This window comes from Phaenicophaeus curvirostris, chromosome 5, assembly GCF_032191515.1.
Source record: "Phaenicophaeus curvirostris isolate KB17595 chromosome 5, BPBGC_Pcur_1.0, whole genome shotgun sequence".
In the NCBI taxonomy this organism is placed as follows: Eukaryota; Metazoa; Chordata; class Aves; order Cuculiformes; family Cuculidae; genus Phaenicophaeus; species Phaenicophaeus curvirostris.
This window is the reverse complement of record NC_091396.1, coordinates 29,679,544-29,700,916: the sequence shown is the minus strand read 5'-3', so window position 1 is coordinate 29,700,916 and position 21,373 is coordinate 29,679,544. Positions and strand designations below refer to the sequence as shown.

The 21,373-nt window shown below is 39.1% G+C and overlaps 1 protein-coding gene across 1 annotated transcript in view; it reads left to right on the top strand.

The window, feature by feature from the left end:
• LOC138721239 (transmembrane protein 263-like) overlaps nt 1–21,373 on the top strand; it is a 213,716-nt gene that overhangs the window by 1,575 nt on the left and 190,768 nt on the right. Inside the window, exon 2 of the mRNA XM_069858134.1 lies at nt 12,677–12,767. Coding sequence (XP_069714235.1) covers nt 12,677–12,767 — 91 coding nt within the window. The remainder of the gene's footprint in view (nt 1–12,676; nt 12,768–21,373) is intronic.

Sequence of the window (21,373 nt, the reverse complement as noted above, 5' to 3'; positions counted from 1 at the left end):
TTGATTATTCTTGCTAAGCCCATTACTTCTGCTGAATTCCTCTTTTGCCCTGATAGAGTGGGGAAAGCTCGTGGCTATTTTGGGTGGTCTCAGTCAAAATATAGCCAGATGTGAATGGAGCTGTTTAGATTGCAAGGAAAATGTGTGTGTAGTTGAGGGAAGGTATTTTTTTATTTTTTAAGCAATCTAAGCACTGTATAGAGCGTTTCAGTTTTTTCTCTGAGTGGTCAATTTCTTTTGCTGTAGCAGTTGCCTCAGTTTCCTCTGTGTAAGATTGTTGTAGAGGCATGATTTAAAGTGTTAATCTGAGGGGGGATAATTACCTTTTTAATTAAAAAGTGGAATGCATCACAGTGTTTGTACACAATTTTTTACCCCTTAAAATGGGGAGGAAAGGAGAAGTGGGATTGGGGAGTGTCTGCGAGGTGTTGGAATTGGATTCGGAGTCCTCTTCTGGACTTGCTCGCAAATAGCCTGGTGTGACTTTATAAAGCAAAGTTTTAAGTTGTTACTCGTTGCAGGACTTGCACTAGAACCAAGCTTTTTGCAAAGTCGTCTTGCCTATTTCTCCCCTAATTGTTGTTACATCTTGGGAAATACATCTGAGTTTGTGCATTTTTAGCAGTGTTGATTTTGAGTCTTTCTCATTGATGCTGGCTAGTAGGTTGCTGAGAAGGCAGTGTTGTCAAAGTAAGACAAATTAATGCAGAATTAATGAAGAAACAGGTGAAGAGAGGTAACTGGTAATGTCGGGGGAATTCTGCTGTGGGAGTGATCCTTTCAGAATCCATCACTAACGTCTGATTGTTGCTGAGGAAACTAAAGCTTCATGTATTCTTTAAGTAAATCAAATAGCATAAGTTTCCTACTAAAAAGGTAGAGCGAAATAAAGTAGCATGGTAAAGTCATACTTAAAGCTTGCAGTGTTGTAGCTTTATTGGATTCAAGATATTCTCTTGTGTACTTTGCTTCTTTTCCCATCTCTTTAAAACAATGGCAGTGCTGAAGTTTGTGGGTCCTTTCAGGCTATGCAAAATATAAAACTGGTTGAAACCCATATTTCCTGCACCACAGGACAGGAATGAGGCAATCAGCTCAGAAGTGGACTGTTCCTAAATGTAGGAATATTTAGGTGATATGTGATGAATATGCCAAGAGCGTTTGCTTTCCTTAAAGAGCAGATCGTGTCAATGGCAAGGAAATACACTTTTTCAGGCTGTATTAGGAGCCTGGGTAGCGGGTCTGTCAGGTGGGGAGAGCAGTTTCATTGTTTAGGGAAATGGAGAATTGTGGGGAGATGACCAAATCCCCACCTGTCCATTATGCTGCCAATCACCAATTACTGCCCCACAATACAGTACATTTCCAGTATTCTTCTGTTGTGGCTAGGCACTGGATTTCTCGGGTCTTAGGCAAGCACTGGAGAATGTGCTTGCATCCTTGCCAACAGGACGTCTTTGTGCCTTTTCTTCAACCAATGAATGAATTGAGGCATTAGGATAGTCCTTGATGGCTACCTTGTATGGTTGCTGCTGCAGGCACTGCAGCTGATGCTGCGCCTGTCACTGCTCTAACCTAAATATGGAGTAAGAGGAATGAAAGGCATTGAGAGTGTCAGATCATATTGAAGATCTTGTTTGGAAAAGCAAGCTTAAGATGGGATCTCAGTTCAGTAGCTGCTTCTCTTTTGGTTGAATTGAAGTGATAAGCCAAAGCAGAATGAGAGCTTATGATGCTTTGGCATGTGCTCACATTTAAGGTATGTATTTTGGATTAAGAGAGGTGCCATAAATCTGACATTTTCCTTTGAGAAATTTTATAGCTATAAGAGAATGAATGTGAACTCACTGTAGTTGTTCTGTTCTTCTACTTGTCTGTGATCTGTGATGTTGACATGTGAATCGTAGAGATCACAAAAAGGCAAAGTAGTTTGAAGGTGAAGCAACAAAAGTTGTGGAAAGCCTGAATAAATATTTCTATTGCTTGCATTTACAGACAGCTGTTCCTGAAGGGTGTCATGGATTAACCTGTCAAAACTTGGTGTATATGTAACTTTTTTTTTTCCTACATGTCTGTGATCCTGTTTAGCAGGGCTCTCGACAGTTGAAATGAAAAGTTCTTGGGAAAGAAACAGCTTAGAAAAAGAAGAGACAAAAGGTATTGCGTTCTGTGGACTACATAATAATCTTTTTTCCTGGTATGTAGACCTAAAGTTGTAGGAAGCAGAAGGAGAGTGAGTGTAAGCGATAAGAGTAACAGGAACATGAATTAATTGTATACTCTGTAGATAATTCTGACTTAAATATTTGCGTATGTTTAGTCGCATTTAGTTTTCTTTATTGGTGACCTACCTTACAAACTTTTTGGTGGTTTTCATTTCCCAGTGTTTCAGCTGAATTTCAGGAAGATGGGAAGGGATTACATGCCTTCTAACTTTTGAGCAAGGTACATGCTTGTATTAGTGAGGGCAGTGGTCGAGCTCTTAAGCAGTTTTTTCAAAAGAGGTATTGCTGGTTGAACTTACTGGAAGTCTTAAAAGTGACTTGTGCTTGTGTTAGCAGATCTTAAAGTCTTAATGTTTCTGCAGAGCTAACTAGATCTAGTACAATTGTTCTGCTTCCTTTCAATCTAAACAAATCATTTTGGAGAGGAAGTCTGTGCACCTTGCAGATCATCAAAAGTAAAAGGCAACTGCTACCAAAAGTTATTGCTGCCAGAATTAATTTTTACTGTTAAGTTGTGTGGCTTGCGTTCATAATGATCAACTGTTTTCTATGTTTGATGGCTGTTTAGTTGCTGAGTGAAGTTGGAATCTTGTATGGAGCAAGTTGTGATCTTGCAATCCTGGCAGGTAGTTTGGAAGAAAATAACATCTATATGAAGCCTGAAATAAAAGGGGTGCTACTGCTTGTAGTCAAATTTAAAGACGTGGGATTGGGGTGATATTGGGGAGCTTGATAATTCCAAAAGGTGTAGTGTTTTTTCTGTAGAATAAGTAATTATATTATCTGAAATGTTATGCCGTTAAAACACTACAACAATAAATTTATAGAGCAGCAAGCAATGCTGTACCAAAAGAGCTCTGAACGGAGTTCAGAAGGTGTTCGTAAGGAAGAAAATAGACTTTACTACCTAGCCATCAACAAAATAAATTTAAAATTTGTGCAATAAATACATCATATTACAATGTCCCAGGTAATTCAGAAATGTTTCATATTTTGCAGAATATGCATTTTGAAATTCCTGGTGAAATAAAGAAACAAATAAGTTCTGGACTGAACGAAATATTTTATTTTTAACCTCATTTTCTAGTGTTTAAAATGACTTTCAGTGCTTTTGGAACAACTTTTTACCTTCAAATGGATTTGCAGCTTTTTTATGTTTTCTGTCTAATTTAAAGAAAAAAACAAAATAAAGATTTTAACAAGATTACTTGTTTCAGACTGTTCTAGCAATGTGTCTTGTGACTGTCTTTTGGGAGGGAGTACTTGTATTTTTCAAGCTGTATATGTGCTTATGCACTTTGAATTCAGGTTTTATTGTAGAAGTTACTATTTTCTAGCTGTAAGAGGCCTTGAAAAACTTAGTTAAATTTCAAATCATTTAAGTTATAACAGTAGTTGTGCACTTTTAAGGAAATAAATGCATGGAAATTGAGTAGTTCAAGTTGGCCATGTGAAACCCCTGTTATAGAATACTGCTCTAATGCGTCCTTCCATGACTTGGGGTTTTTGCTTGTTGGGTTTTTTGCATGTGTGTGGGTTTTTTTGTGTGTGTGTTTGTATTTTTGGATTTTTTTTGTTTGTTTGTTTCTTTTAAATTCTGACCCTACTAAGGATAATAGGAAGGGTTTCTTTCAAGTCTTGCATGGCTAAGAAAATCTTGAAGACCTCTGCAATACAGGCCTCTAGTATTAAACAAAGGACTTCTTTTTATTTCAGACATTTCTCATGCTGTCTGCAGCTTTCTGGAGTGATTATTTCCACATCTTGTTAGGAAAATGGAAAATATTCTTTCTGCAGCGTGCATTACCTTGTTACTCTACTCTGAGTAAAACTGGCATTAACCATTAAATCCACCTGTCAAGGACAAGGCTAGAGAAAATATGTTTATACTGCTTTTGCTAATTGTAGTTATGTAGGAATTGTAATAAAACCACAGGTCATTAAGTCTTGTTATTGGTTGTTTTTAATTCACCAACTCAGCTGTCTGAGTGATTATTCTTTCCCCTTTGTGGACAGAGAGTGAATTACAGGAAAGTTTCTTCCCATTGAAATTATCTAAATTGAAATTATCTAAAAATATTGAAATTGAAATTATCTAAATAGGTGAATGCTCAGTTATCAGTATGAGTTAATTGATATTTTTCAGGTTATTTTGTTGGTAATTATTTAATTACTTTCAGATTCATTTGCCGTGATGCAGGGTTATGCTTTGGTCCTACATCGTTCTGTGTCGTACTGCTGTTTCAGAGCCCATTAGGTGTTTGTGTAATGACTGTTTTTCCTATGTATGAGCCTGTATGAGATTTTAACAATTGCTAATGTTTGAGTGATGTTGTGAAATGATACTTTGTCTTCATGTAACTTCTTTTTTTCAAACAAATGCAATTCACCATGGTCAGTTTTTTGATATATACTCATTCTGGACAAAGCAATACCCTGCCTTGTTGAAGTAATAGTTTGAACTAGAATTGACAGCAAATTTTGCAGTCTCTTTTAGGGTAAGTTTTCAGCCTTTGCACTGCTACGTGGTATCCTTTTGATAATTAAGCTGGTTAACCTGCTTGGAGTGAGGAGTGTTCTTTTTGGGTTGGATCAGTTCAGGATAGAATGTAGTGTGGCTTGTTTGGTTTGTTTTCTGAAAAACGCTTTCTGTACTAACATTGATTTAGTAGGTAAAATTCAGATGGAAAATATCTGGTCAATCAAGACAAAATTCAATACAATAATTAGTTCAAAGTCCAGAACTACCACTGAACATACTGTATTGGCTGTTGCTGCATAAGTGGTGTTAAATGCCCCATATAAACTGCAAATCTAAAAGTGTAAGCCAGACTGTTTACTGGATTGCTAGATGGAGAATTAATTGTGGTGTCACTAGTGCTACTGAAAAGTTATTTGTGCCAAGTAAACCCTAATTAGGATTACCAGCAGTACAAAGTTGTTTTATCACTATAGAAAGAGGGCTGGACTCTTCTGCTCTGAACAACAGAACTCAATCTTAGTTTGAAATTTGCAGTATTGAAACTTACTCTCATTGCCTCCTCCACCAGTCCTGTTGTCAAGACAGAATTAAGTGTTGTTAAAATTGTAGCCTCCTTAAGGCATTCGTTCAAATGCAGAAAAGAGCAAGTAACCTCAGCAACTTTTCTCATTCTTTCTTACAGCATATTTTGAGCAAAGTGCTATAATTTTACGCTGTCATCCTCAGCATTTCTATTTCTGTACTTTCCTTTAGTGTTCTAAGGGATTTATTACTGCAACTCAAATTCCCCTTCGGCTCAAACCCAAAGCAGAAGCTCTCATTGTGAGCAAACCTTGTTTTGCAAAATTAAAAGCAAAGTATCCATCAAGAGGCTTTCTTAAAGCTACAGGAAAGAAAAAAATGTTTGTGATTGCAGATCAATTTCTTTTCCTGCTGCAGCCGACTCTGGAAACCCCTAAGGTGTGGGTGTTCAATCAATGGCAATGGCAGGTTCAGTGGAATGTTCCTATTACATTTAGAAAACTTTAATTTAAAATCTTAATTCCCCAATATGCTGAAAATTCATTGCTGAAGTAAAAGCTGCATCAGCAACAGATGCCTGACTAACAAAGGAACAATGATAGTTTTAAACTTCTTTCCGCTGTCTGGTTATCTGGGTATTTCCACTGGATGGTTGTCTGAGCAATAGTGTCTCGTCTCCTCTTGTCTCGTCTCCTCTTGTCTCGTCTCCTCTTGTCTCGTCTCCTCTTGTCTCGTCTCCTCTTGGTCTCCTCTTGTCTCGTCTCCTCTTGTCTCGTCTCGTCTCCTCGTCTCTGCTCTCAGTATTGAGACTTCATGCAGTCCTCAAATACTGTGTTCAGTTTAGGACCCCTCACTACAAGAAAGACAGTGTGGTGCTGGAGCGTGTCCAGAGCAGAGCAACAGAGTTGGTGAAGGGGCTGGAAAACAAGTTTTACGAGGAGCGGCTGAGGGAGCTGGGGTTGTTTAGCCTACAGAAAAGGTGGCTGAGGGGAGACTTTATCACTGTCTACAACTGCCTCAAAGGAGATTGTAGAGAGGTGGTTGCTGGTCTCCTCTCCCAAGTGATAGGTGATAGGGTAAGTGGGAATGGCCTCAAATTGCACCAGGGGAGGTTCAGATTGGACATTAGGAAAAATTTCTTCACCGAAAGAGTTATTGGGCATTGGCCTAGGCTGCCAAGGGAGTTGTTTGAGTCTCCATCCCTGGAGGTATTTAAAAGACAGATGAAGTGCTTAGGGATATGATTTATTAGCGGATAGGTATGGTTGGGCTTGATGATCTCAAAGGTCTTTTCCAACCTTTTCCTATGATTCTATGCAATTGTGTAGAAGCAGAAAGGACATTCTGATCCACAAGTCACTTTCAAATATTGGAAGTGCAATAATTTAATTTGATTAAACATGAGATATCAAAGATAAGTTCCAAGGAACTTCATAACAATAATTGGGTAGAAGAGAGATCTCAAAGTAATGCTATCATTGATTATGTCATTATAGAAAAGACTGATGAAGGTTAGCTTCGTAGTTACTGTGCCTGACAGTAACAATCTGCATACACGCAGCCCTATGACAATGCATCATCTCTCACCAGGTTGGAGGAATTTACCTTGCAATGAGAAGAGCTGGGGTTCATGTGATGTTAAGAAGGGGCAAAGTATGCAAATGTGCAGGAAACTGTTTTTTAGTCTTACGGTCATGCAGTAAGCATTACTTAAACAGAATAAAAAACCAGTAATGCTTTCACTAAGATACTTTAAGAATAGCATTGAAATGTCACAAAATTCTTAACAAACTGTCCTGTGCTTGGGGATTGCTTCACTTGTTTCTTCCTAGGCACCCACTGAATCTTGTGATACTTTAGGGATGCGTATATCCTTCGTTAGCAGTTGAGTTGTATTTGATGATGTATAAAAGGGGTGTTGGACCCGTGCTGGGAAGGCTTATGAGAGAAGTCACAGGTGTGGAGGGGTGAATCCTGTGCTGCCACTAATTTTCCTCTGCTAAATTGCTATATTGGAATTGTGCCTGCGGAGAATACCAGGTCTGAAAATCAGTGTTAGGCAGGACAGAGGACATGTGGTTTAGGCTGGCAGTTGGAGATTGCATCGAATAAGGTAGGTCTGACTTTCTGGCCTGTTGAGAGGCTTTGCAAGGAGTTAGGTGGTTTTGAACAGTGAAAGAAGTGAGGTTCTGGGCTCAAGTCCAGAATAGAAATAAATGTGAAGATGAACGTCAGAAAGGGAGAAACTGGAGTAAAGTGTTCAGAAGCAGGAATGGAAATATGAAGATCTAGGTTGGGAAATAAATACCATGTTCACTTGAAAATGCACAGAGAAAGTGGTAGCTAAAGCTGCAGATTTTAGAATAATTTTCAAAGGATAGTCTTGAAACTGAGACACTAAACTGCTGCTGAAGTTGTGACTGAGCTTTATATCTGTTCCTCCAGCTTCTGTTCTGCAAGGGGGAAATGATTACTGATAAAATTCAGCATAATGGAGAAAAGTATTCATGCGTGTTTTCTTTTGGTTTGGTTTTTGTGGCTTGTGCAGTTCGTTTGTTTTAAGAACACTGTTTTTCTAAGGGTTGAGTAGAAATGGCAAAAAGGAACAGAATTGTAAGATATGTTCTTCTTTCTCCTTGGTTGGGAACAGCTATAGAGTGTCCTTATTAGTAATTAAAAACTGAAGGAAACTTGATGTTATTTGCCCCAAACTCACTTCATTTCAGTAATAATTTTTCAGAGGATGGATTTTTTTTTTTCTTTTGTCTTTGAGCCCCCTCCCATTCATCAGCCTTTGTTTTGGGGTTTTATTTTTTCCTATCCATTAGCCTAATCCTGGCTCAGTGAACTGTCAATGAGCAGACTCTACTTGAGTTTAAGATTATGTACTGTAACTAATCTAATGCTAAGTACGAAAGTAGAGTCCTTTTAGACTAAAAGCTGCCTAAGAGCAGTGGTAGTAGTGGAGGGTAGGGATATTTTTGTTTTTTCAAGATGGTTTGTAGGGACCTTTTAGAAAGTGTATCTGTTTCCAGTGTTGACTTACCTGTTTGGGCATTTGCTGTGACAGTCTCATGTTGCTGTTGACTTAGGTGCAAAATGGGCTGATAATGGTTACCAGTAGTTGCGATAACTCCTGAACTATGCAGGGTTTTTGAGTACCTAATACTCTGCTGAGACGGAGATAGTATAGGTTGGTTTTATGATTGACAAAGCTGAAATAATTTGTCAATACAAATGTGGTGATAAATGCAGCTCTTGGTTTCAGCATCATAAATGTAATTCAGTACTATGTGGAAAATACTGACCTTCATTAGATAGCAACCTTCGTTCTGTCATGCATGGATTTATCACAGCACTTGTAAAATGTACAGTCTTTAAATGTACTGAAAATATAAGCATGTCACTGAAGTTCTGTTCAGAATTATTCTCAAAAGTATTGTATCCCATGGAAAAGGGTGAGTTGTAATCTGAAATGCTTGTAGGTGATTTGTCACATTTGTTTAGTTCAATGCTGGAAGTTCTCTCCAACCATAAATACATACTGTGTTTCTTAGAAGACTATAAGACTGTAAATGAACATATAATTTACTGGGTCACCGCAGCCCATAATTTTGAGTTAGAACTGCAGTGTAAGGTCAGCAGTCATACAGTGCGATCAGAGCATAGGATATGTTTCTTGGGCAGTTTCTGTGAGAATCCTTGTAGGATTTTTCTCTTGATCTTTATAATTTGCTGTGTTTATACAAAGATTTTTAGTTTCCTTGTAGTTCATTGGAACTGTTGGGAGGGGCAGAGTGACCTTGGAATTGGCGCATCTGTTGCTTCAATTTGGAAGGGTTAATAGTGCATCTTCTTGAGTTGACTTGTTTCTGGTCAGTTTAGATATTGTTTTAAAATACGACGTATAAAAATTGTGACTAAATCTTAATTGTGTTAATAGGCAGAAACTCATCAGTTGCTGAAATAAATTGTATGATGTTCTTGCTTGTGAGAGCAGAAATGATCTCTGGAGAGCCAGGAGGTTTTTTTTGTATGTTCCTAGGCTATTCCTGTAATAATACCTGTTTAAATCTCTGCTTTCCCAATGGCTCTGGTGAGGAATGGAAACACATTCTCAATTAAAAAGGCTATATATAAACCCTAAATAATTGAAAGCATATTGTCTAGTTAATAATGTCTGAACTGTTGATACATCTTCTGAATACTAGATGCTCCTAGAAGGAGCCTCAAAGCAAAAGTAATGTCTGTGTGTGTTACTTCTGTCATGGCTGCTGCTCAAGAGGATTATTTGAGGATAAAATAATTATTATTCAAGGATTATTATTCAAGAGGATTATCAATTGCTGGATGCTGCATGGCCGCTTATCTGCAAGCAATTAACTTCATATAGTTGTGTGCATCCCATTCCCCTATTAGTTTGTCAGGGATCCAAAATCATACCAAACCCCAAAATCAACCCAGCGAAAACACCCAAACACTTGGGACCAACAACTTTAAGTATAGATTAGTTATAAATCTTCTTAGAGGATGGCTTCCTGAAATTTCTGATTGCTGTAGGCTACCGTGCTGCCAGGACTGCAGATACCTTAGGTACTGATTATCAAGCTTGCAGCAGACTTGGTGAATGGAACTCAACAGATATAACTGGGAAAAAGCAATGGACATGCTAATCTAAGATACAAAGCTGTTGTAAAGAGACCTGGTAATCTTTTTAATAACACCTGACAGTTTTTGAGCCTTAGGTATTACTTCTAGGTATGGATACAAGAACCTAGAATCTCATCTACTCTTGTACATTTAATTTTTATACTTAGTGAAATTCAGTGCCAACACTGTGCATACTTATTCACTGATCTTGATGATTGAACTGATACACTGAAGTCTGATAAACACCGATGTTTGAGACTGCTTCACCTAAGGGTTCCCTGTATTATAGGTGTCTGTGTATAACAATAAGGTGTTGATAAGATAAGAACGGGGATATTCTATAGAAGATATGTCTAACTTCATTATAAGAACTAGGAAATCTTAAGATTTCTTGTAAAATAATTCTCGTAAAAATTAAGTTTGTAGTTTCTTGACATGCCATGCTTCAGTCTAGACTGTATTTTCAATTTTTAGCATTAAATTTTTAAATATAAAAGATGTAAATTTTTTTTGGTGTTTTTTTGGGGAAGATTCTAGAGAAAGACAGGAAATGTGTACAAAATATAGTTCAAAATGTGCTGTGTCGTGGTTGGTTTTGAGTGGTAAAAAAAAAAAACCCTTCAAAAATTCTGGCCATTTCTGTTAAATATGAAGAATGTTCTATGGAAGTAGTAATTTTGGATTGTGTATTTTTCTTCTGTGGCATTCCAATAGCAAGTGTTCAAGTTTTGAAGTGGAGGGAAGTAGATGATGGTAAACAGCATCACAGCCATGGACTGGTCTCTGGTGGGCTTTTGTTTTCCTCACAGCTGGATTTGTTAATACTAGTTTAGGACTAAAGCTGACTTCCTGCTAAGATAAACCTTTATTTCTGGGTAAGTGTTGTCAGTGGTAACCACCATAGTGGGAAAATTGTATTGCCAGAGAATACCAGGGAGTAGTTCATGCATAAGCGAAAACCCCCATAATGTCATTGCTCATTTTTGATAGTGTTTTACATGCTTTTTGTAAAATTTATGTAGATGGCAACAACTGTAAGCCAAAGGAGAATTACTCTCATGGGTGGTTGTTGGGAGAAGCTTCTGAGCATGTTTGGTAGCAAAGTGAGGCTACTGCCTATTTTGAGGAAGGAAAGATAATGTTTTTCTTACTGGCTTTTCCTTAGTCTCTGAAAGTCGAATTGTCATCAAATAGTTAGTAAGGGCTTAAGCTTTGCCTTGTGCAAAGAGTTCTGTTACTTTTTAGAACTTAAGATAATTGTGGTGTTGCAAACTGGAAGCTACAGTTAAAGGATTCGAGACCACTTCTAGTTTAGGAGTTCTTACGTTTGTGTTTCAGAATGTTTGCAAGGCTAATATTGTCTCCTCATGTCCTACACATCTACATCTTTTATAGGAAAATAAACATTCTGATTTGGTATACCAATGTAGCCTTGTCTTCTCCTTTCTCCCTGTAGCATTAATGGTTGGGAAAGAAATGTATGTAAATATGTTGCCTGTGATAAAATTAATACTCTGTATTCAATTTGTTGCTCCTATCTAGAATTGTTTACGCATTCTGGAAAGCTAATTCATAGTGTTCTGGTGAAGTGAGATTTGATATTTAATTGGACTAGGTTAGGCAACTTACTACTTTCTCATTTGTAGTAAAAATACTTTTCATGGTAGCTACTGCAAGGCATGACTTAACGTTTGAACTGTTCATTGACCAAAGCTGGATGTTATTGATACCAAGTGTTTTTAAATGTGTAGAAATAGGTGAATAGCTTATATAAAGCTTGCATAGACATGGATGGCAGAAATCATGACTGCAATGATGGCACTAACACAATGGACTTCACCTGACTCGTCTCACTTTCCCTGCTATCAGACTCTTGATGCCAGTGTGGCGGTACTTGTTGTTTCCATGTCTGTTTTATTGCAAAAATGGGGAATGGATGCAAAAGTAAGCTATTTGTGCAAAGGAGAGAATTTTAGAAGCGTGATGATCTTTATAATGTGCAAAATGAGGAAACAAAGAAAGCCTTGTTTCCTAATGGCTGCGAAGTGTCCAGTTTCACTCTTGACTGTACTAGCATTCAGTTCCAAAGGAAGAAAACTGGTTAGTGTTTCATTTTTCAAGGAGCTCTGTAGCTATGCCTAGTGTTTATTCTGCCATTACTTTTAAAAATAACAAGGTGGTGCTGGGAGGACCAGACAGTGGTTTGTTTCTATCCTTTTTTCCTCTGGCAGTTTGAAGCTGAAAAAGCAACTACACTTTATAGCTCCACAAGTCATGAAAATATTGCCTGTGCAAGGCGGGGTCAAGCAGTCTTAAATAAAAGTGAATGCTCTCCAAGTCTATACATCTAGTAACTGCTATCATCCTTCCATCAGCAACACTGCAGGCTTTTTACAAGACCTCTCATTTCCCCCCTCCCCTCTCTCTTTTTGTCTTCTCTGCTTTTTTTTTTCCACTCCCCTTTTTATTTCCCCATTTTTTCCCTGTCCTCTGTATTTCCTGTTTATTTTTCCCTCTTTCTCCTGCCTTTCAATTTCCCCCACATCTCTGATTTTCCCCTCCTCTGTGATTTTCCCCACCTCACTTTTTTCCTCTATATTTTCCCGCCTCTCTTTTTCCCACCCCCACCCCCTCTTCCTGCAAGTAATTTGCAAACAAATCTAGCAGCTTCCTTTATTTAATCAGTTTTTTTTTTCACCAGGTTTGTGTCTTTACTCTCTGCCATATGATCGAATCCTGTAATTATTTCTGTGGCTCCTTGTACTCCAATTTCCACTCTTGCTGTTCTGTTCTGCAGGGGCCCAGCTTAGAAACACCAATGGTGGAAGATGAAACCGAGACAACAAGCGAAGAGCTGCCTCCTCATCTGCAGGAAGAGGCTCCTGAAGGTGCAGTACTAGCAGTCAATATAAACTCTTCATTAAACTGGGGAAAACATTCTGGCCAAGGAAGTCTGTCTTATTTAAGTCTGTCTGTCTGACTTGAGCCTACCTCTGCCTGTTTTCCGAGAGAGGCTTTGCTAATGCCAGCCTTTTGCATTCAAAGAAAGCTGCACCCACTGAGGTGCGGTCGTTGTTCTCCATTCCTTTTAATAATACAGTTTCTGTTTTAAATTATCCTGCTTGATCATCCCATCTATACGCTTAGGAATAAAAAGCATCCTCTACTGTCTCGTTTGTGATGTTTTGAGCTTTCACTAGGGAAAACTTCCTAAGTAGTCATCTGTTCTTTCCTCACCTCTCTCTGCAGCATCCTGCTATTGCAGTTGTCCTCAGCAGAGAGTTACCAAAATTGGAGGTACTAGCGATTTTGTTTCTTTCTGCCATCTCTCTTGCAAGCCATTTTAGCCATCTGAGGAGAAGGCAGTTAGACGCTGTGAGTCAGTAGGAGACTCAAGAATGCTGATTTTAATAAAAAACCTTGTTTGTAATGACATGTCCAGGATTTTTACAGGGATTAGATTTTTCCCCACTGTGTAAACGTTGCAGACATTGTATATATGTGATTCAAAGGAAGGAGCTTCCAAGCCCCCTTGCATTCTAGCACTCCCCCCAAAAGTGAGAGGCTAGGTGTGGCTGGGTAAGGATTCTGAGATACTGACTCAATGTCAACTGTATGGTCAAATATTAAGCAGGTACTCTTTATCTGCAGTGCTGGGTGCGTGAAGGATTGCTCCTCCAAACATGCACACCAAGTGAGAAAACCACGCATCTTTTACATTACAGATCTATCCATATTCATTTCATCTCCCAAAAATGTTTTACATGTTCATTCTTTTTCAAGACATCCTTAACATACCTCCATGCCTCGTCCACATGCGCAGTTGGTCCTTTGAGTGGTCATGAGGACCCCGCCTGGGGGTCCAGAGATGAAGGCTCAAAGTCCTCCTCGTTGGTAAACTTTTGACCTTAGGAGGGGGTGCAGCCCAATCTTGTAAAAAAATTATCCTTTTCTGCCAGCAGAGCAATATGGCTTCCCTACTTCCTTATCTTATCTTACAGGATATCAGGTTCGTGTGCAACTGGTCTTCTTTAGAAAAACATTTACTTTAGCTCAAAGCATATATCACTGTAAGATATACAAGTTTAAGCAATTGCCATTTATCATATGCAACAAAATAGGTGTTGCTGTCTTTTGGATAGAAGCTGCTAACATTGCTGCAAGTGATGATATGCTTTGAACTTTTGTCTCCATTTCAGTGACTTTTAAAACTCAGTTGGTCATAATCATTGTGGAAGGCTTAAACAACCCAGAGTGTCCAGATTCTCATTAGCAACTTATTGCTAAAATACCGTGACATGTTTTTGGGAAACATAAATGTGTGTTATGTTTTTCCTTTAAGAGAACAAGGTGCTGATACAGCATTTATACTGACAGCCATTTTTAAAAGGAATATGGACCGAGTAGGTGATTTTAGGAATTTGCGGTCCGTCCCTTCTTGTTTTCTCATTGAGCTTCAGTTTCTTTTTCTTACATTTCATATACACTCCGGCAATTAGAGTATATAGAGGTAAGCGTAAGGCAGGTTTCTTTTTGCATCTCCTATATACCCAGAAGGAAATAAACATGGAAGATGCTGTAATTACTATATATATATACACACACACAGAGAGAGGGTATAATCTTGATGTTTTTTCCTCCCTCCCTCCTTAAGTGTTGCCCAGTCAGCATGTAATGCCAATGTGTTGGTGAAATAAGAATTCTGGTCACTAGCTGTGAGCCTGTTCTCTAAAATCTAAAACACAGGAGATCATCCTGTCTCATCAGTTTGTCAGGAATAGCCTTGGACTATGACTTTCAATTATGTAATTAGAAGGTGTTGGGTTTTTTTTTTTAACATTCCTGTGTATTTTTGCAAACTGAGTTTTTGTGATTGGGAGTGTTTGCTTCTGCCCACAACCCTGCTGGTTTGAATGATGTTTTCCACTTCTGTGACTTGTTTGGTGGTCTGGGAGAAATACATGCTCTAGATATGCCCACTTTTGCTTGGGTGGAAAAAAAAGAAAGGTAAAAGTTGAGCTGCTCTGGTTAAGCGGTGGTACTGTAGATACTGTGATTTTTGAGTTTACAATGACATTAAGAGTAGCAAAATAGGAGGGGTATTGAGAACACAACTGAAACTAGAGACTGCTTGGGAGAAGAGGTGGAAAAATTACTCCTAAAAGAGAACTATCATGATTATACTGAAATTATAGCTGACTCTGTGTATTAGTGGAGCTGAAAAACAGGATTCTTGCTTACAAGCTGCTGTCTACCAACATAGACCAAGTGGAATTCCTGTGATGAAGATCATGTAATTGCGGGAGTTATTCCAAATACCCTATGAAAGAAATAGATCTCTGAAGTTCCTTTGATATTAAATGCCATTAAGCATTATCTTCTTATTGTTGTTCTTGTACTGATTTCTGACTTTTTTCTGATAGCATCTTCTTAGTTAAATGCTTTGTGATAAATAAACCATGTTGTCATGACTGCTGCACTCTTGTTTCCTTGGATCTATGAATTAGAGATTCTGCTTACCTTTTGATAACGAGCGTGTAAGGGATGGAAAGCTCTCCAGAGTCTATGTCCTTCTAGTATAATCCATTCTTTCTCTAGACTGCATCATAGTGATGTTGCATATTTACTCCCCACCTGAAAGGAGGGGATCTGGAAGCATCGTGCTGTATAAATATTGCAGTGAAATAACAGGTTACCCTTCAGGGACGTGTTTCTGAACAGTGTCACCGTATGGCCTTCCACTATTAAAGGGACAATTTTGCAAGTCCATTGTGTATGCAAATGTCTCAGATAGCTGTACGTGTGGGTAACAGGCAGGGTAGCACAGCAAGCGCTGAATTCTTTGTGTCAGTAGTTGGGACAGGAAGAAGTTTTGTGGGTTAAAAAGGAGATTAACCAGGAAATCCTTGCAGTCACCGGTCAGTATTTGCGTGTAACCTGGATACATTTTGATCATCTCCTTTCAAAGTTAACTTCTTCGCTATTAAAACAAGTCAGAGGCGTAAATGTGTGGAAAGCACAGCTGGCACGAGATGCTGCGGGTGATATTGGTTATCTAAAGGGCTTTTTATCTTCGCTCGCCTTGGTACCCTGTGCCCCGCGCAGGTGCGGGCGGCGGCCGCGGGGGGGCGCTGCGGGCTCGGCAGTGCCCGCAGCCCGGGCGAAGGAGCTTATAGGAAAGGCGTTAATATATAATATTATAATATATAATTATAACAATATAGTATTATAATTCATAATAATATAATATTATAATATATAATGATGCTGAGAGCCCGGGCTGCGATGCTGGGAGCCCGGGCAACGCCAGGAATCTTTTAAACCTATTAATGCCTTTCCTATAAGCTACTTTCCAGTATTACAAGCATTGCTTTCCACACTTTCTGCCTCGGGAAGTCTGTTTATCCCCTCATGATGTGTCACCTCTTGACTTCACTATCTGTCTGACCGATTCACATTTTTATTCCCCCTTCATCTTTCCTTCCTCTTCGATCTTGTTAACATACATTTTGGTTTTTTTTCCTCCTCAGTTAAAAGGCAAGTGCAAGGGAGCAGTAGGAATTAGCGCGTGGCTCAGGCTAGCGTGCTTAAAGGCTTCCCAGGGGAGGCTGCGTGTGTGGCAGAGTTACTGTCGCCAAACAGCGCAGGGCAGGGAGTCCCTCCTAAGTGTTAGGAAGTACTTTCCGCTTTGCAAGGATTCAGCACTGAATCCACGTTGCTGATCCATGTTTGAGCACTGAGCTATTCTCAGGCAGGTTCTATGTGATCTGGAATCATAGAATCATAGAATGGGTTGAGTTGGAAGGGATCTTAAAGATCACCCAGTTCCAACTCCCTCTGACATGAGCAGGGGCACCTCCTCCCACTAGAACAGGCTGTTCAAAGCCCCATCCCACCTGGCCTTGAACACCTCCAGGGATTGGGGCAGCCACAGCTTCCCTGGGGAACCTATGCCAGTGCCTCACCACTCTCATAGTGAAGAAATTCCTCCTTATGTCCAGACTAAATCTAAATCTAGACTAAATACCCATTGTCCATAGTCCTGACACTACAAGCCTTTATAAAAAATCCCTCCCCAGCTTTCTTGTAGGCCCCCTTCAGGTACTGGAAGGTCACTGTAAGGTCTCTTCAGAGCCTTCTCTTCTCCAGGCTGAACAACCCGAACTCTCTCAGGGTGTCCTCGTATGGGAGATGCTCCAGCCCTCTGATCATCCTTGTAGCCTTCTCTGGACCCGTTCCAATAGCTCCATATCCTTCTTATATTGAGGATTCCAGAACTGGACACAATGCTCCAGATGAGGTCTCACAAGAGTGGAGTAGAGGACCGGAATCACCTCCCTATATTTGCTGTTAAATAGTGAGAGAAATAGATGCAGTTACCCAGGTAAAGCAACACCTTGCTATATCTGTTGCTATTTTATCTCCTGTTTCAGAGTTCTGTTGCTGATCATTTAATACAGTGTACTGTTAATTATTGTCATTGCCTTACTTTTCTGTCCTTTTCCATTAAATTACACAAGGGAGGTGATGGCAATGAAATGTGATGGTGATTAAATCTTCTGTAACATAATCAGTTGTGAAACAGCAGTGTCTCCTTTGTTGAACTACTCACATCTTGATCTCTTCTATTTGATGAATCAGTGACCCAACTTTATTCCTGCTTCTCCATCCTGTTGCCACTAGATTGAGGGAAGTGATCCTTCCCTTTTATTCAGCGCTGGTGTGGCCAGTCCTGGGCTCCATAGTATGAGAGAAAAATGGACGTACTGAAAAGACACCAGCAAAAGGCCACAAAGATTATTAAGGGACTGGAGCGTCTTTCTTGTGAGGAAAGACTGAGAGATTTGGGACTGTTCAGCCTGGAGAATGATCAAGGAGGAATTTATCAACATGTACAAATACCAGAAGGGAGAATGTAAAGAAGATTGAAGCAGGCTCTTTTCAGTAATGCCCAATGACAACAGGAGGCACAAGACACAAACTTAAACATGATTGAACATAAGGAAACACTTTTTAATGGTGACCTTGTAGTTACTGAAAAAGCTGTCTGAATGTGGTTGTGTGCAACCTGTTTTAAGTGACCTTGCTTGAGCAGGGGAGTTGGACCAGATAATGTCCGAAGGACTCTCCCAACCTCAACCATTCTGTGATGCTGTACCTCATACATACTGTCTCTGTGTGTTTATTGCCTTTTTCTGAAGTTCCTGCATATATACCCCGTCTATTACGCTAATTCGTATGGAAAGAGTACCTTTACTCTGTCAGACTGCTAATTTTATGCATTTTGAGCATGCATCCTTAGTAGATACTGGGGTATGACTGCAGTTCCTTTGCTAACTAGTTTGCTTAAAGTATTCTTCAGAGGGAACAGTCTCCATCAGAGACAAAGTTTTAGTTTTGTCTAAATGTTTTCTGCAATAACCACCATGCCAAGATTTAAGTGCTGTACACTTGAGCTGCACCGTGTTTTGCATCCTCTTCTTTGCTAACTGCAGTTCCTATGTTGCTAACTAGTACTGCTTATACTAAAGCTTAGTGCAAGGTGGTGTGGTCTGATTGAAAAGCTGTGCCATTAGTTAACACCAGTAGCTGCTTTGGGGAGTTTACAAACCATTTTTTTCTTCCATGATCTTTAAATACTAAGCATTAAAATTTTATCAGCCAACCTACTACGACCAATTTGGCAATGAGTGCAAGTCTTGTGTCTGAAACATCTGCTATCTTTTCCACAGTTATCAGACCTAACAGAGATGTTCCTTCTTTGTTGCAGACAGATTGGGCCTTGTGGAGTAAAGCTTTATTAAAAGCAATGGGTCTTAGCAGCTCTGCAGTATGTAACAAATTGTGGGAAATTTACTTTCCAAATAACTGTGGTGTTCCTAATTCAAATTGTTTTACGCTCGCTGTGGGTAAAGAGCACACACAGATAGTTACTGTAAATCAGATGATTTGCACCAATTTAGAACACAGTATCTTGTGTGAGCCTTATAGTCTACCTCCATGGAGGCATATAGCCTTTTCTGCTGTTTTATAGCTTCTGCAACATAAAAGTATATTGTGTACTTCTGTGGGAAGCTTTAGGTCTCCTTATCCACAGTTTGGGAATCTCTAACCCAAAGTATCTAGGAGCTTTGTGGATCACTCATTCAGGATTGTCCTTGGATACAAGTATATTACCTAGATGTATTATCTGTACAAATCTAGCTCAGAAAAAGAAGTACAGTTGCATTTCAGGAGAGGTACTACCATGAGTTCAAGATTTCTGAAATTAATTAGACTTCTAACTTCATACCGTCTTAATGTTGGGGTATTCTCTTACAAGAACACAGTGATTTCTTGAAGCCAGCAGATGCCAGAAGAACACAGCTATTTAAGCATCTCATCTGAGATGTAAGTCATTGAGTTCAAGTCCATGATAGAGGTACTTTTAAAAGGTATATTCCTATAAACAGATCCATTTTTAATGAATGTGTGGCACTTCCAATTAGTTTGCTTAAAGTATTCTTTAGAGGAAATAGTTTCCGTCAGAGACAAAGTTTTATTGTTGTCTAAATGTTTACTACAATAAGCACCATGCCAAGCTTTAAGTGCTGCATATTTGAGCTGTATGTATTTTGCATCCTCTTCTTGCAAGTAACATTTAGTAAGTTTGTCTCCAGACAGCTTATATGCAATTAACCATAAAGAAATAACCGGCAAATGGTGCATTTAATAACAACTCTGTTTCCTTTCAGTGTTAAGCTCTGTACCCAAAATGGTTGATCTTTCTGGTATAAGTAACTACTAAAGTCTCCTGTGGCACTGGGAATCTTCTGTTACCTACGTACCTGTGTGTGCGTAGGTAGATAGTCTACCAGACTAATATCTTCGAGAGGTTCTGTGAGGCTCGCGGTGCAAAACTGTGCTGTCTGGTAAACGCTCTTCTGCTTTCCCAAGTCAAATCACTCTCTTCAGTGTGCTGCCTTGCTTGGCCCAACAGTCAAATCCTTTCACAGATTGCTTTTTAAATGGTCTAATTTTTTTGTTTAATGGCCAGTTCTCAGCCTGGATTCATTTCTGCAGTTCTGTGGTCTTGCAGCTGAAGTGAAAGACTGGGAACTGGAGCACCTATAATCTATTCCTGGCTCTACTCTTGACTTATTCTGTGTCAATGAATTTGGCCTTCCTTGAACTGTAGTAGTCTGTGTGTATGAAAAGGAAATAGCTGTTCTTATTTATAAATTAGGATGGTGAAAAAGAAAATTGTAACTTTTTAAGCTTTAGGAGGTAGGAAATAATTCAAAATTGAAACAATGTGACCCTAATGTATAAATAATCCAAAACTGCCTGATGTATAACTTGTCAGGCTTTTTTTTTTTTTTTGAGTCCTTGAAGTGGTGATTGGATTTGTCAGATAACTTCAAATCGAAGGACAGGTTTATTACAAAGCAGAGAAAGAAATCAGCAATGAAGCTGTCTGTTCTTTGGAGCTGGGACTTTATGTACCTGGCATGTCCTCTCATCTGTAAAAACATTTCTTGAGCTACTTCTGTAAATGGCCTGAGGCTGAAAAGCAGCATTTCAGTATCATCTGTCTCTTTTTAAGGCAGAGATTCTGCACAGCCATACTCTTGTGTTGGCCAGAAGAGTTCTTGTTTCTGCAAACAAAAAAAACCTGGAGTGTCAGCTCACTCTTTTGTGCAAAGTCTACCTTAGTACCTCTGGTTGAGTTGTAATACACTTTTACATCTCTCCAAGTTCTAGTACTGTGTTTCTGTTTAACTTATAGTCATAAGTAAAAGTTAAGATTCCTCTTTGTTTAGGTTTTCCAGTGGATATATTGGCTTCCTCATGTTTTATTGAATTTTGTTCCTTGGGAGATGTCAGCAATAAGAAATAGTAGTAATATTCAACCAGTGTTTTTGGGTGCCCCCTTTTTCCCTCTTTCATCCTCCCTGCTCCCCCATTTCTGTATGACTTCTACAGCATGCCTGCTACTGGCAATGGGCATCTTCCATTCAGCAGGTATGTTACATGGTCTCCTAGAAACAGCATGAAAGGTATTTAAATTGTTTTTATTCCGCTTCTCCCTCTGCCCTATTCTTTCCTCTTCACTGTTTTCATATGATATAATGAGATGTTACTTAGACAGCTCAGCATCTTTTTTCTCTAGCCTACTCCAAGCCCTGCAAATCATTCTGTCACTAAGTGTTGTATGTGTGCACAGCATATGCTGTTAATGGCAGCATCAATAGCCTCCAAGTGCCTGGTGAATACCGTAAGAAAGGTTCTTGTAACTTAAGTGTGGGAAACCTTTTATCAGTGGATCTTGCTAATACAATAACGTTATGAAGTGCGTCAATAGCCACCTGATTTTCTCTGAGGCTGTTTGCATATATGATGGGGCAACAATAGTTTTACCATATTCCTTGGCACAGTAACTGTAAGTAATGTGCATCATCCAAAGGTAAAGGCATTTTAGGGTGAAGGAGAGCCAGTGGGAAGCCTCTGTCAG